Source organism: Aricia agestis, chromosome 5 (genome assembly GCF_905147365.1).
Source record: "Aricia agestis chromosome 5, ilAriAges1.1, whole genome shotgun sequence".
NCBI classification, from domain to species: domain Eukaryota; kingdom Metazoa; phylum Arthropoda; class Insecta; order Lepidoptera; family Lycaenidae; genus Aricia; species Aricia agestis.
In genome coordinates this window covers 9,509,481-9,526,112 of record NC_056410.1, presented here as the reverse complement: position 1 = coordinate 9,526,112, position 16,632 = coordinate 9,509,481, and the positions used below count along the sequence as shown (strand labels likewise).

Below are 16,632 nucleotides of genomic sequence, written 5' to 3'. Positions count from 1 at the left end.
TACCCTATTAACTATTTCAGATTTAATAAAAAACAACAATCCATTTTTATTAATTTGACAACAGACTTCAATCATAAAAAAAGAGTATAATTCGTATATGTATAGGCTTGTCATTCAAAAAGATGTTAGTGTGCACATTGTAGTGTGTGTAATGTTTTATTTGTTAAAAAATGTATAATAAAAGCATAGTTTCAAAATAAGTAATATTATTAGCTCGATGCACTTCTTCACAGATAAAGATAATATAATAATATACCCAGCGGAATAGAGCAACAATCTCGAGCTGTCATACGAAACCGAAATTGATTTACGTCTGTGTGTGAAAATTTGTTTATGTAATATGTATACTCTTACACAAGCACCTTTCTAAGAGATGAAATTGTCAACGTGCCGATAACTGCCGACTGGACGTCAAACAGATGAAAAAAATGGTTCTGCTGTCATGTATCACACGTCTCTTTTTACCACGCAGTGTTACTGATAGTGACATCCTGCTTGCTCAGGCCTTTGTTCCTCTATTCTGCTAGGTAGGTCTATTAACTTTATGCCTTCACCACATAAACTATACTGCGCAAAATTTCATTCTCCTATGTTTCCGCATTTTTCGTCAAAAGGGATCCAAAGTTTTTGACTCGCGTATTAATATCTTAGTACCTGGATGACCGAGCTTTGCTCGGTATAGTAAACCCTCATTGACTTCGTGTTACTTAATAACGCCATCTGCTAGTAGTTAAAACAATTAGTTGCTTACAAAATAGTATTATTATTCATAGAAGAGTCATATTTTTTAGTTTATCGATTATCGATAAAACACGAATAAAAAGACATTTTCTGAAAATGATTCCTAGCTAGATCGATTTATCGCCCCCGAAACCCCCTAATAGCTAGTATAAATAATACTACAATTACTTATTAGGTTTTGCAGAATCGTCCTGCTGTTGATTTTCGACTGCCGCGTCGGTAGGACGTAGCCTGTACTGAATAAATAAATAAATAAAAATTGAACTTTTATCACGTGTGAGGACGGAATACAAAACTGTACAGTGTATATAAGGAGGGAAAATGTGTACCTAGTCGTACGTTTACAATGAAATTCAATTACGTTTCTTATCAACTAAGGGTGGGTAAGACCGAGCCCGTGTATTTGCTTATCTGTTTTATTAGAAGGGTAGTAAAAATAGTGAACACGCAATACTTGGCGATGTCAACACGAACGAGCTCATTCGATTTACATTAAATACTCCAAGGTGTGATTTCAGAAATTATAAAGACGCATACAAAAAATACTATCCTGAAGCATAAAAAATCTCATAATTCGCTATTCAAAACCCCAGCTCCATCTATATCGTATTGAAATAGATGCCCCAGATATCCGACGATCTATTGCAGGGGTCACCAAATGGCGGACCGCGGTCCGCTTCCGGACCGCCGACCTATTGTGTGCGGACTGCGGACCAAGCATGTTCGAAGATGAACTTCGTCAAAAATTAATTTCGGTCTCGACATACCTACTGATGAACATGTAGCAACAAAATTTTTCACTTTTGTCATTGATACAAACAAATACCTTTGTAATTTCCGTAATTACATTTGTTTAATTTTTTTTTTTATGTGTGGAACGCGAAGGTCATTTTATTTCCCAAAACGAATTCCGAGCCAAACTAATTGGTGACCCCTGATCTATTATATGCAGTGATGCTTTTCAATAATTAATAATAAGTCTAGCCCAGATAGTAGATGGGTGAATGTGATTATTGCGAACACGGTCGACGGCAAAACTATCCCAGGAGGGGGCAATCAAATTTATCAGTCGGGGCTGCGATCTGTCTTCGTGTTTATCGGTCCCGGCTAATGCATAACTCGCATATTGATCGTCAAGAGGAACAATGGCCGCCTCCGGACGTAAATAATGGTACACCACCATAAATTTGTGTACATTTACGTTTGAATCGTTTGACGTACAATGTATCGGCCGTTTTCCGTAGAATTCGATCGCATAAAAGCACGGAAACCATTAAGTGACAAAAGCTATTAGTAACAATACAACGTTGTTGCATTAGCCGCGTTACGTTCAGGATTTCAGAGCAACGATTGCCAGTCGTCGGCCGGAGTGCACTGTATAAGTACGGTATTTAAAACATCGGCTCTACGTTGCATCACCTATACCGGAGCTCAGATATTTGTCCCATAAAATTATTTTGTCGGGGATCTAACTGAAACTAAACCCACCCCAATTTGCGTGGTATCCCGTATCACAGAGCGACATCATGGGAGTGCGAGCTAAAACCTCTCGCTCCGAATGTAGTCTGAGGAGTCTAAAATGAAATATTGTATTCCATGTCGAGGAGACGAATTGTGGTGTTCTAGAAACTTGTGTCGTCGGGGTGCCGGGAATTTGCCTCACAAAGGTTAATCCGTGAGATACGAGCTCCGACCGATGTTTTCTTGACGAGTTGTAAAAATATTTCCCTCGGATAACATTTTGCGAAACGACTGCGAACATTTTACGTCGGCTTTTAGATGATCAACTTTGCGATTTTTTATTTATTTTTGCGTGCGACTAATCCGAGCCGCAGCGATAAATATATTTACGACCGAGTCGAGGACTCGCGTAAGAGCTAAAAATTAATATCAATAATGGCAAGATTTTAAGAGAAATCCCGGCCCCCGGGGCGCCCGGAGCCCGAGATTGCTGACGGGCTAATCAATGTAATTGAGATAAATTTTTGCCTTATTTAGCTTCCACGGGAAATATGAGTTTTTCGAAACAAGGTATAACAAGGTAGAGATAATTTATTGGATTCGTTCCATCATCCCGAGCTAATAAGGAAAGTAAATCCAGTGGCTGTATTAATCATATTACCCGGCCTTCCGGCGGCCAAATAAGTTGCTAACTTTACTCGACTTGTTAATATTTATCCGAGGCGTAGATAAATATAACTTGCGGGACCGCTCGCCGAAATTAATACCGCCAACTTTAATTATTATAGATTTCTTGAGCGAGTTCCTAACATAGTGAGCTTCGTTCAATTACTGTGGTAATTTTAATACTGGATTTATATTTAGACGGGCTTTTGTGTAGCGTCTATCGAAAAAGCCAGTACAGTTTGTTCAATACAAATAAGTAGTAATTTATTGTTACATCTAAGATTACAGAATTCATGGGCAAGTATATCTAATTTACTGCTACACATAATAATGTGTAGCAGTAAATTAGATATACTTGCCATACTAATTATATTATATCTGTCTATATTATGTCGCTTACCTTTTATTTATTTATTTAAGATATACCAACAACACATTGCGGCAACATCCTACTAAGTACTAATATTATAAAGGCGAAAGTTTGTTTGGATGTATGGATGTATGGATGTGTGGATGTATGGATGTTTGTTACTCTTTCACGCAAAAACTACTGAACGGATTTTAATGAAACTTTACAATAATATAGCTTATACATCAGAATAACACATAGGCTACAATTTTAACCGACTTTCAAAATGGTGGAGGTGTTATTTTCGTTTTCTTATGTTCAACGATTACTCCGCCGTTTGTTAACCGATTTTCAAAATTTTTCTTTTGGTATGTAGGGTATCATCCCAATTTGGTAGTATATTTACAAAAGTGGTGATCTGATGAAGGATCCATAACTAATCGAGGGAACTCCTCAAAACTTATAGGGAAACATGTGGCGACTTCGGTTTCGTGAGAAGTATTCTAAGCATATGCTACAAACAAGTAAGATTTTGCACCGAGGTATACCTGATATACCATGGTTCGGAAGGTGCTGAGAGAACTCCTGATTCTTTATAGATACAAGTTTGGGAGTTTCAGCGTTGTTTTAAGAACGGAAAGCATATGCTACTATGCAAATTACATTCATCGTCATCATCATCACTACCATAATATTATACCATGCATCGTCCCATGATTATGAGCCTTTTCATAGTCTCTTAGATCGAGGCTCGAGTTTGTCAAGCGATAATTTAAAAAATCTATATTTAATATTATAAACCTGAAGAGTATGTTTGCTTGAATGCGCTAATCTCAGGAACTACAGGTCCGATATAAAAACTTATTTCAGTGTTAGATATCTCATTTATCGAGTAAGGCTATAGGCTATATTATATTATCACGCTAAGACTAATACGACCGAAGAAACTCAGGAAAATGTGGTAAAAACCAGGAAAATATTAGAAAGGGTTTATCTCACGAACTACTGGAGCAATTTTTATAGCAATATTTGGCACTTATATAGAGTAGACCACGTGAAAGGAGTATTTATAGCTATTTTTATTCGAAAATGTACGGTTTTAAATTCCTAATTTACGCGGGCGAAGCCGCGCGGGACATCTAGTTCATAATAATTAAAATCTACTACAGCTATGATAAGATCTAACGCAATAGTCTATTACAGGTATATACAGCTTAAACAAAGATTCTCCGTATTTAAGATAAAAGAAAATTAAAAACTTAAGAGTAAAGTCATGCTTAAAAATTAACCCTATTAATACGATTAGTTTACAATCAGTTTACATAAACTGGTCAGTCAAACGCCTGGCAGTCACAAGGATCCACATAATACCAGGGATCGTGGTACAATTATCCTGTACCAAGATCATTACCTGAGTGGAGTCCTATTCAACAACTTTTCGCACTGCACTGCCTTATACCGAAGCACTCAATCCGTGCTGCACCACAAAAATATTATGTACTTGTGTAAATTATTTGTAAAATTTCGTTTGTGTTAAAATTCGAATTAAGTGTTCTAATTTTATTTATTTTTTTTACTGATAAGTATACCTATTATGTGGTTAGGCTTATAGTATGCATGTCTTTTTTTTTTTTTTCTCTGTCTTTATTGTTGTGTGCTTTGTTCTATTGTAGTGTACTGTGAACTTTGTTGAATAAATGTTTATTATTATTATTATTATAAAGATAATAAAAATTGATCAATGATAAAAGTTCATAATTCTAATAAAAAGTCATAGGATAAAAATAAGTTTTAACATGTTAGCAAATAAATTAAATCAAATCAAATTAAATTAAATTAAAATTAAGTTAAGTCAAATGAAATCAAATTAAATTAAATCAAATTAAATTAAATACATTATTGGGATAGTCAAGCGTTACATTTATTAGAGGACAACTTACATTTAACATTATTACTAAACTTTACAACTAGATGACAAACTACATTTAACTTAAACATAATATGTACAAAATATAATTATTAATAATCACAAAACTCAAAATAAGTTTTTTTTTTTAAAGTTTGCAAGGGAATCATAGAAAATGTCAATATCATGGTCGGCGAGTTTGTTATAGGAATATGTGAGTCTGTTAATTGTAGAGTATTTACCTAGGTTAGTTCTTACGGGGATTGGTGTGAATGTTTTGTGAGGTCGCCTAGGAAGACAACGGGGTACGTGCATGTTGACAAGACCTAATATATTCGAACAATCTAGGGTGCGATTAATTATTTTGTGAAGAGTGCAGAGATCAGCTACTAGCCTACGTTGCTCGAGAGAGTGTATGTTGAAGTGTTCAGGCGTCTATGGTAGTTAGCTCTGTAGGGACAAGACTTATCTTTGTAGGAGAGGGAGCGTGTGAAGGCTTTTTGAACGCTCCTTTCGATATCGATATGAATTTTATAGTGAGGGTTCCAGACCGGTGATGCGTATTCCAGAGTACTGCGTGCTAGAGCGTTAAAGATTGTGATAATGCTATCTACATTTATGAATTCAGCGGTGTTACGTTTAATAAAACCCAATAGCATCCATGATTTTGCTAGTATCTGGTTTAGGTGTTCAGCAAAGGATAATTTTTTATCAAGAATGACGCCTAGATCCTTAATTACTGAAACTTCCTGAAGCAGCTGGCCCTGGATGAAATAACGGGATTGAATTATATTTTTTTTGCGTGAGAATTTTATGTGGGCGCATTTTAGAACATTGAGGCACATTCTATTTTCGTTACACCATTTTTGGAGAGCGTTAAGATCTGTTTGAAGAAGGATACTATCCTCAATTGATTTGATTACTCGGTATATTTTAAGGTCGACGGCGAACATAGAGTACTTACTAAAATTCAAATATAACGAGATATCATTTATAAAGTAATGTCGCTTGTGTAGCTAACTAAGTTTGAAACGGTAGAGGGGCCTCTGCAAAAGCCGTGTTGACAATCAGAAATTATACCTTTAAAGTAAGAGGTAAGAGCTGGGCAAATCAAGCTTTCAAAGACTTTGGCGAGCACGCTGAGTATTGAGATCGGACGATAATTACAAACGTTGTTCTTAAAGCCTTTTTTGAAAATTGGGAGTATATTAGCGGATTTCCATAAGCTTGGAAAGATAGAGCTTTCAATAGATTTGTTAAATATTATTTTCAGAGGTAGAGTCAGGTTTTTGTACGTCTTTTTTATAAAGAGAGGAGGGATACCATCTGGTCCGGAACCTTTACTTGAGTCAATATTTTTTAGAGCTTTTGAGATTTCGCGATTTTTGGTATTGGATATATATTTAGCGTAGCACGATTTCAATACAGTCTCGACTCTAGATTTCGCCAATTTAAATTCCAACTTGTCTCTGGGATTCTTATGGGCTTTGAGGCGCCGTCTAATTTTTTCTTTTTCAGTAATCAAAAATTTATCAGATTATGTGAGAACCAAACTGGGTACTTTCTGTTTTTTTGTATAGTTTTAGATACGCAAGTCTCAATTATTTTATTTATCTTTTCGTAGAATAAAGCAACCATATCGTTTACGTTATTGCATTCTAACAATTCATCATTTTCTCGTTAGATAGTTTGAGTAGCAGGTAAGACCATGACCACAGTCCACAGGGCGAACTTTATTGCGGTAAAATGTGCGATAAACAAATTTCAGCGCGGACAAAGTAGCGGGTAACGCCTTGTTAAATAAATCATATTTCCTAATCTTTTAATACAATAAAGTAGTTGGTAATCCTTTGCGCCGGTCGCGGGATCACAGCCGCCGCTAACGAGCGCCGTGATGAGGTTAGCTCGCCTCGCTCTAACTCAGTTACAACTTCGTGCTCTGTGCTAGTGGGATTGCTTCCGATTCGCAGATTTATAACGCCGCGCTGTAGCTGCGTCCGCGACCTAACAAAAGTTAGGTTTCTTAGTCATGCAATCGCCGAGCAGAGAGTACAAAGTTTATAATATTCAAAAAGACAACGTAAACTAGATAATTATACTCGTATAAAACAATTTTGTTTCTAGCAATATAGCAGAAAAACTTTGTATTTATTTTAAAAATCTTTATAGTAAACTAAACCTACTCTGGCCTAAATTTAGTTTAAAATCGTGTATAGGTAAGGGCCTATGTCGATAGCTGTATTGTGTTTGTATAACAGGCATGTCTTCCCTTTTGTCAAAGCACCGGAATTGTAAATATGATGAAAAAGCAAAATAAAAGAAACGTAATAATATGACAAAGAACATTTATGATTCTTTGTGCTCCGTTGCGACATATTTTTAAGAGGAAAAGTTTTTAATGATCATGAATCCCGATTTGGATGGAATGGATGGAAGTTTTATCTAGTACCTACCTTTCTTTTGAAACGTAAAATAAAGGAAAATTTATGTTTCGAAAATGAACTGTGGAATATAGTGAAAACAAGATTCCAAAGGAAATAGCCAATACGTAGGTGTTAAAACAGTGCAGCGCGGTGCGAAGTCTATAAATCAGCTCGTATAACACATGATATACCGGCCACACGTGAACCACCCCACCTACACCTACACCTAGTTTTATTCGCCGGACTTAAAACTTTAACAGCCCCAGCGGACATTCATTTTTGATAAGATTACCAAGTTTCCCGGAGCCAAACTTCGTCTTATTTTTACGCGAATATTGCAGGTGGGTATTACTTTTGAGGATTTTATCGCGCCGCTTAATCGCTCTACAAAATAACCAAGAGGCAACTTATTTTTGAAAGGTCTGATTTTTTTTAAGGTCTAAAGGTCTCATGAGTCATGACTTTATTTTAGGTTATTGACTTTTTAATGACACGAAACACTTAGTCGAGGGCAACATCGTCGGTTTATCTCGTTATCCTCCCACTGCGAGTTCACAGCGATCAATTATTAAATTATATGACGAATAGGTAACTGGACTTTGTTTTTATGTGCCCCAGTAAAACCCACATGCGCTAAGGTGAACGCACTTAGTACTTAACTACAATGACTGTGAAGTTCATTTTAACCTCGTTACCAGAATGATCTAAAAAATAATGGCTAAAATAGTTATTATCACAATTCAGATTCAGGAAATTTTCCCGATATAACTGTCGATAAGAACTACTATTGAAGTATAGATCTATCCTTCGTCCTACCAAGTTTCGATACTCTTGCATACACATAAAACATGTATAACTAAAATACCTTTAGTCTACGTGTATATGCCTAATAGGTAGTCTATCAAACAATGAAATATAATAATTTAATTCCAGGGATTTCCGGATCGTGCTGCGGCCGGACCCGGCGTCCGTGTTCGCCGACGACGTGCAGTTCCACTCCTCCGCCGGCCAGCTCGACTACAACAAGGCGCACGTGTACTCCGGAAAGTTGGAAGGTATGTTGTAATGCGGCTACTTCGTCTTGGGCTGTGATGACCGCAAACGTAATATTGACTCATACAGGCATGGCAGAGTCTACAGTCGCGCTGACCGTCGGCGCCGACAGCCTAGACCGCTAGTCACTACGCGTTACTTAAAAATGCTTCCTAGTTTACATACGACTCGGGCCATCATCGCCGACCACTACGTCTTTAGTCCCTACACGTCTCTACGATTGACCTCAGTACCGTAGGCTAGTAGGCGTAGGCTCTATAACAAAAAATTACGTAGACATTCATACGTAGATGTTCGTAAGTTTCTAATTGTAACTAGGCATTTGCCAAAAAGAGTTTCATATGACTATACTGTATTTCAACTGAAAGAGTGCAAAGTTTTTGAGCACGAAATCACATTATACTAGCGTATATCTTATACGGCAGACCGGTCATGGGATTTCGGAGGAGTGGTCGTATATCTTCATTGGCCCCTCATCATTTATTTATTATTCGGCATGGGAGGGATGGCCAAGAGCTGTAATAAATTATGTCATGCTCAAGATTATTGCTCTTAATGACAATGAATACTAAGTAAATGTAGATTGTTAGAACTAGTTGCTAGGTGCATAACTGCATAGGTCTTACGTATACTGCATAGGACTTAACGAGGCATTTAATAGAAAAAAACACTTAGGACGTCCATTTAGCATAATTTTTAAAGATACCATTAAAGTTTTCAAGCATACCAATGTTTACATGTTTTACATGTTTAGAATTTAGATACTAATCTAAATTCTAAACATGTACAAAATACAAATAACCCGAACCGGTGGCCGGAAATTTCTCCTTATCAATTATTAAAAAAGTTGAAAAGTAAACAGAAAATTGCGTAACTGGAAACTCATCTAATACCATCAAAAGATTATTGTTGGCTCATAAAGCATTATTGTTGTTTGACGAACGCCATGTCTTCAGCTCCCAACTTTAAATTGATCAACTTCCCAACATAAACTTCGCTGATGGCATCCGAGTTACGTGCCTATCGGAAAATAAAAAAGAAAATCTGGGGAATCGCAATTTATAAAATGCCAATAAATATGAAGTTCGGCTTTACTTTGTGTTTACTCGAATCAGCGAACTCGGCACAGGGTTCACGTGGTGTTAGTTGAAAGTTTTAAACACGTGTGTAAAGTGTTAACTATATTTGTCGCAAATCAGGTTTCGATACCCCTACACAAGTTACGAGGTACTCTTCTACTGCAAACAATATTAAACCTACAAATAATCCTACTAATATTATAAAGGCGAAAGTTTGTTTGGATGTATGGATGTATGGATGTGTGGATGTATGGATGTTTGTTACTCTTTCATGCAAAAACTACTGAACGGATTTTGATGAAACTTTACAATAATATAGCTTATACATCAGAATAACACATAGGCTACAATTTTAACCGACTTTCAAAATGGGGGAGGTGTTATGTTCGTTTTCTTATATTCAACGATTACTCCGCCGTTTGTTAACCGATTTTCAAAATTTTTCTTTTGGTATATAGGGTATCATCCCAGTTTGGTATTAAAAACTTATCTCACTGTTAGATAGATCATTTATCGAGTAATACTATAGGTTATATTATATTATCACGCTAAGACTTACGACCGAAGAAACTCAGGAAAATGTGGGAAAAACGGGGGAAATATTTTTTATGGGAAAATGTACGGTTTCTGTAAAATTCCTAATTTACGCGGGCGAAGCCGCGCGGGAATCTAGTAATATTATAAAGGTGATTTTTATTATGTACTTACTTTGTGTTTATTACCATTTATTTTCACTTTTAGTTTTGTATCATGAAATACACTTACTAGACTCGAAAATTAGTCTAACCATTACAGTACTTGTAGAGCAAAGTCAATTATTCAAAGTAATTACAAATAAGGACATAGCAACACGCCCGCCGCCCGCCGCCCGCCGGAAACTTCCCACTTAATAGAACAAAACACTGAGGTGCGACAAGTCTGCAACATTCGGAGCTGAGCAAATTTTGATTAAATTAGTTTCTGAGTTTAATGGAGTACTCCTTGTCTTCGCCACACATCGCTCATTACAATCTCAATAACTTTCTGAACATCCTAAAGTTACGACATCCATCATTCTGTATTTGTACTCGTGTGGTTTTACAATGATTTGAGTAGATCGTTTGGAGACGCAGGCGTTTTTGAATTCAACCGCAAACTACGTTTCGCTTCTGCATGAATGTGTTGCGGAGCTAGAACGAAAAAGTGACAACGGAATCAATAAACTTGTATGGAATTGCCACCAATCAAATTATCTGTCAAAGTGATATTCAATTTCATAACTTAGTAGTAATCAAATTCAAATTATTTATTATACTTTTGACGAACAATTTTTTTCTTGTTGGTAAGAAAGAACCATTCCAAAATAGAAATGTCGGTGAAAAAATGACTCTGATAGCTTAAAAATTCTCCAAGATCACAATCACAATTCAAAACTCACATAAAATAGACCTTCTCAAAACTCTCCATACAAAATATCAGCTAACTGTGACGTCACGCATAGCTAGTTTGTACTCATCGCGGGAAGATTTTGTTCGATAGCTAATGTTAAATATTGCGTTTATGAAAGTGGTCTCATAAGAAAAATTGTTATAAATTGCATAACTTATCGAATGGTATACAAAAATTAAGGAACTTTATTTAAAAAATCGACTTTACTATCCAACTTTGAAGGCCCATAACAAAAAAAAAATTATGTAGCTCAAATTTTGAGAATACTTATTTTTTATCGCTGTCTTTATTTTATTTAAAAATCGGCAAATCTTTGACCTTGTAGTCATCCCTATTAGGTAGTGACAATCGATAATGATAATAGTAGATAATCGTAATTAACTACGAAGGAATATGTATAGGTAGTAGGTACTAGGTACTATCCTTACACTTGTAGCTGCACATGTGTGACCCCTAGTGGACATAGCGGTCTAGGGGCCGGCGGTCGGCGGAGTTGTAAAGCAAATGTATTCCTCGGAATTAATCACAGCACGTCGCTTGTCTTATACATATTATATACTTTTATCAACGTGTACAAATGTGGGGGAATAACGGCGGAGGGGTAACTAAGGTTATTTATGGGCTGCGGTCGGTTCTCTCCTTTATCCACAAATCGAGCTGCTTTATAACGTGGACGGTGGAAGGTCGGAGGTTCGGATAAAGTCATATTATGCTCATTTTGCAGTTTTTATTCGGATTACCGGTTTCCACATTCGAGTATTTATCGCGCCGCTATCGGCCCCACATTCCGATGTTTATGGTCCTGCAGATACCCGCCGTTTCTCTGTCATAAAAGTATTTTATTTTCTCAGATGACGAGTCCTCCCACGTGTACGGCGTCATCACGGCCGAGGGACTCTTCGACGGCACCATCTGGACCCCCACCGAGGAGTACTACGTGGAGCCGCTGTCGAGATACAACGTGGACCACCCCTCCATGCACAGCGTCATCTACCGACGGTCCGACGTCGAGCACCCCCACGCCGACGAGAACGCGCAGCCCTGCGCCTCTCATCTGCTGCACATCAAGGAGAAGGTCGGCTACACCGGAGAGCTGTTCAACTACACCGATGCCAGTACCCTCAGGGAGGCGGCGTTCAGCAACGACACGGATGACCTGGGCACAGAAATAAACAGAAGAAAGAAGCGGTGGCTCCCCGAAGATGAGATGCAGGACGACGAACCGAAAAAAAATCCCGAGATCCCCCTAGACTTGGACGTCCCGTACACGAGCAACACCGGCGACTCGGCGGACAAGCAGAGCACGAGGAAACCGAAAACTAAAATAGACAAGAGCAACCTGATCACGAAGGTGCGCCTCGACTCCGAGGAGTCGAGACCCAAGCCGAAGACGCACGTCGAGGTGATAAAGACGAAGGCTGGGGTGGTGACGGTCAGCAAGGACGTGGTGAAGAAGGAGCCGATGGGCTACACCGTCCTGTCCGCCAACGCCACCGACGACGGCCGACATGTCAACAAGCGGGCGACCGTCGACCCGCGCAAGACCACGTGCCTCGTGTACCTGCAGGCCGACCACATGTTCTTCCAGCGGTACGGGACCGAGGAGGCGTGTATCGAGGTCATGACGCGCCACGTTCAAAAAGTTAACGCCATTTACAAAGTTACAGGTATGTCGGACGACTTGAACGTTGTTTTCCGCGGTCCAGTAAACGTTTCGACGGGAACTTCGTACTAAATTTTATCGTCGAGACGTTTTTATGATACGGGGGATCTAATGGAATTTTGGTCATTTTCAGATTTTAATCAAGACGGCAAACCCGACAATATTACTTTCATGATAAAGAGGATAAAAGTACACACACTAGACGCTTTGAAGGACCCCGCCTATAGGTTCCCTAACAATTACGGCGTGGAAAAATATCTGGAGCTGTTTTCAGGTAAATTGACCAAAATATTTATCAAAGAAAAATCTACTCGGTCACATATTTAATTGTTCTTTCGAAAGCTTGAATTTATAATGTAGCACTCATAGTTCCCCTAACCGAACACTCCTCACAGTCAAGGACACCAGGCACAAGGAGATTAGAGTAAGTGGCTTTTTAAGGTTTCCGAGAATTTCCGGTTCGAAGAATTGAAGTTTCTACTAATTTTATGACACCTAATATGCGCAAGTCAAATATGTTTTATGCAGGAAGGTAATTAGCTTATTAGTGAATTAAGTAATAATTTTTTTAGACTCGATCATATTTTTGTTAGTTGTTCACGAGAATAACCATTGAAAACGGGGCAGTTTATTAATAATTATTATTATTGTTTTAAGCATATTTCCATTTAGTATCCTCCTTTCAGAGCTATACTTGAGCACGAGGGCTAACCTTAATAAGTTTATAAATATTTTACCAATACTATTTTGGCCGAGAGGATTTGCTGTTTTTAAACGTGCCTTTTGTTAAATAATATTATGTTACCTATATTCCATAGAGAAAAATAAACATATACTGCTATAATCTCTCTTGTTCTTGGCATATGATATTTAAAGAGATAATAATAGTTTTTATTATTCGTAGGATAATAATAATCATTGACGTTATTTTGAATACACCATTAGAAATAAAAATTATTTATGGCTGAAGAATATACTCAGAACAGAGTTATTTTAAAAATATTTTTTATAATTGCAGAGGAGGACTACGATGCATTTTGTTTGGCGTACATGTTCACGTACCGCGACTTCGAGATGGGCACGCTGGGTCTGGCGTGGACCGGCGACTTGAAAAACGCTGGTGGCGTCTGCGAAAAAAACGGGGTAACTTTTGTATTTTTAATTTTACCTTCCCCAAAATCTGCTGTTTTATACGGTACCTTGCGAATGCAGGTCTGATGGTTACGATACTCTAAGGAAGTAGTTTGATGTGGCTGAATGATTAATGATGATTAGTGATAAGTTGATAACTGATGTCTGATAATCTAAAGTCTAGTCATCGAACAGGGGTAATTTTGGTAGGTACATTGTTTTTTTACTCGCGTACGAGTTCAACTTTAAATATTACTTAAGTATGTAACTTTATTAATATTTTCTTGCGGGTGTGTGCATCTAACAATTATTCTCTTTTTGATAAACCCACAGACACAGATCATGATAGATACCGCATGTGTATGTACTTCGTGTGCCATATCGCGCTTCCAAACGACGAGCAATGCTCGTCTTTCGAAAGTCTGTTCTTTAGTCTGCTATCGGAATCGAACGTTTTCTTATCATCGGTACGTCACAGTAGCTATAAAAAAGTGGCACGCTCGTTTTCATACAAATGGAGCGACATGCGGTATCTATCTTGATCTATGTCTGTGGATAAACCGGCCTTCATTTTATTGACTTTGATGCATTAACATTTTGTTTATTTTACCTAGAATCTAGATAGAAATTTGGGTCTATCCGAACATTGTTATAAAACTAATACTATATTATATTTTAACAACAATATAGATAATGTAATATGAGCACGTCTTGTCACAGTTATATTTCAGCGACGTTGTACGCATAACGTTGGCCATGTATATTGTATTAAGTATTTAATATTTACGCCTGTGCCATTTATGGCACCAGACTGGGATGTTCTGCTACGCCCATATTGTAATACCAGTATAGTCTACAGTCTACACAATGTATTAAGAAACATAATAATTGTTAGTAACAATAGAGCAGCCTTTCCCAAAGTGGGCGATAACGCCCCTTGTAAGTGCTGAAGATCTAAAGGGGGGCGTTGTGGGACCCAGAAAAAAAATGGGGGCGTTGTGTACTTAGGCTTGGGGGGTGATTTGTAATTTCATTTTATCTAGATTCATTTTAAATTGAAACAAAAAGGGCGCTAAAACATAATTTGTTCTCAAAGTGATAGACAAAATAAGTTTGGGAACCCCTGTCATAGAGGAACCTAATACCTAGTAACTCGCTAGGGCAACAAAATTCAAAACAAAAGTACAAAGCTACTCGGACAACTTTTATTTGATAATTGTTTTGAATGCGTAGCTAGATACAAAAGGTATTTTTTTTTTTCTAACTTCGCCGTGGAAATTTATAATATCAGACGCAAATTGTGCAAAATTTGTTTGTTTTCCACAATTTACAACACACATCGAAAAAAATCAAATGTACTATACATTTGATTTTTTTCGATTCTATAGCTTAGTATCTAATCTCAGTTTATCACCTATAATTATTTATGAAAAAATGTACATATTTAATCTGTTGTATTATCTGTTGCAGCACTACCGCGGCAGCATGAAGTCTCTGAACACGGGCATCGTGACGCTGCTGAACTACGGCAAGCACGTGCCGCCCGCCGTCTCGCACGTCACGCTCGCGCACGAGATCGGACACAACTTCGGATCGCCGGTATTACTAACGCACATCCTACTAATATTATTGCGAAAGCCCGTCTATTTGTTGCCTTCTCGCGCCCGAACCGCTCAACCGATTTTGCTGAGGTATGGCGATACTTTCAATTCCGGGAAAGGACATAGGATACTTATATCCCGGGAAAATGTACGGTTCCCGCGCGATAAACGAAATTCTGGCGTAACGGAGTTGCGGCCGTCATCTAGTAATATATCCACTGTAAATGGTAAAGTAGTTTTTGGAATGATTTTCACTGCTGTGCAGTGGTACCACACCTCCTGTAACTTATTTTCGGAATAGCCCTAACATGTCACGGCAGTTCCGCTCCTGCTGTCTCACTCGCACAATTGTTCGCTACGAAATATCAAATAACGTGCAAGTGTTCAATTATTATCAACAGCCTACAATGTCCCACTGCTGGGCAAAGGCCTCCCCTCTTTCTTTCCAAAGATCACGATCCTGTGGTTTTACAGGCCACTTTGTCGAACGCATCCAAATCGTCGCGCCGCCATTTCTTGGGTCGGCCTCTGTTACGCCGACCAGTCGGTGGCCACTCCGAAACTTGACGATTGAAGTGTTCAATAATCCTGATAAACAAAATGATCTCTCTTCCTCCAGCACGACCCTGAAATCTGCACGCCGTTCGGCGAGGACGGCAACTACATAATGTTCGCGCGCGCCACCAGCGGCGACCGCAAGAACAACAACAAGTTCTCCCCTTGCTCGCTCAAGGCCATCGACCCCGTGCTCAACAACAAGGCCCGCTCGCCCAAGGGCTGCTTCACAGGTATGATGAAACTTTACATGTTGAAAAATACGCGTAACAAGGAGCTGTAACAACGGAATTTGAGTTGATGAAGTTCCAGACACCACCAATTACTAAAATATTACTTAAGGGGCTGTTTCGCCACTTCCTGATAAGTGCCGGATAGGTTATCCACCAATTATCTGACAGATATACTGATATCTGTCAGATAAGTTGTGGATAGCCTATCCGGCACTTTTCAGGAAGTGGTCAAACAGGCTCTTAACATACAAAACTAATGTTCCGCACTCTATATAATATTGTTTAAATACCCTTCTGCATTTCGCCTTCCATTTCGCCGCCCGACCTTAAGTCTTAATGGCAT

The 16,632-nt window shown here is 38.2% G+C and overlaps 1 protein-coding gene across 1 annotated transcript in view; it reads left to right on the top strand.

Annotated features, from left to right (window-relative positions):
* LOC121726859 overlaps positions 1-16,632 on the top strand; it is a 125,332-nt gene that overhangs the window by 94,862 nt on the left and 13,838 nt on the right. Inside the window, exons 3-8 of the mRNA XM_042114471.1 lie at positions 8,480-8,601; positions 11,958-12,773; positions 12,903-13,043; positions 13,788-13,912; positions 15,371-15,499; positions 16,121-16,289. Of these exons, the coding sequence (XP_041970405.1) occupies positions 8,480-8,601; positions 11,958-12,773; positions 12,903-13,043; positions 13,788-13,912; positions 15,371-15,499; positions 16,121-16,289 (1,502 nt within the window). The remainder of the gene's footprint in view (positions 1-8,479; positions 8,602-11,957; positions 12,774-12,902; positions 13,044-13,787; positions 13,913-15,370; positions 15,500-16,120; positions 16,290-16,632) is intronic.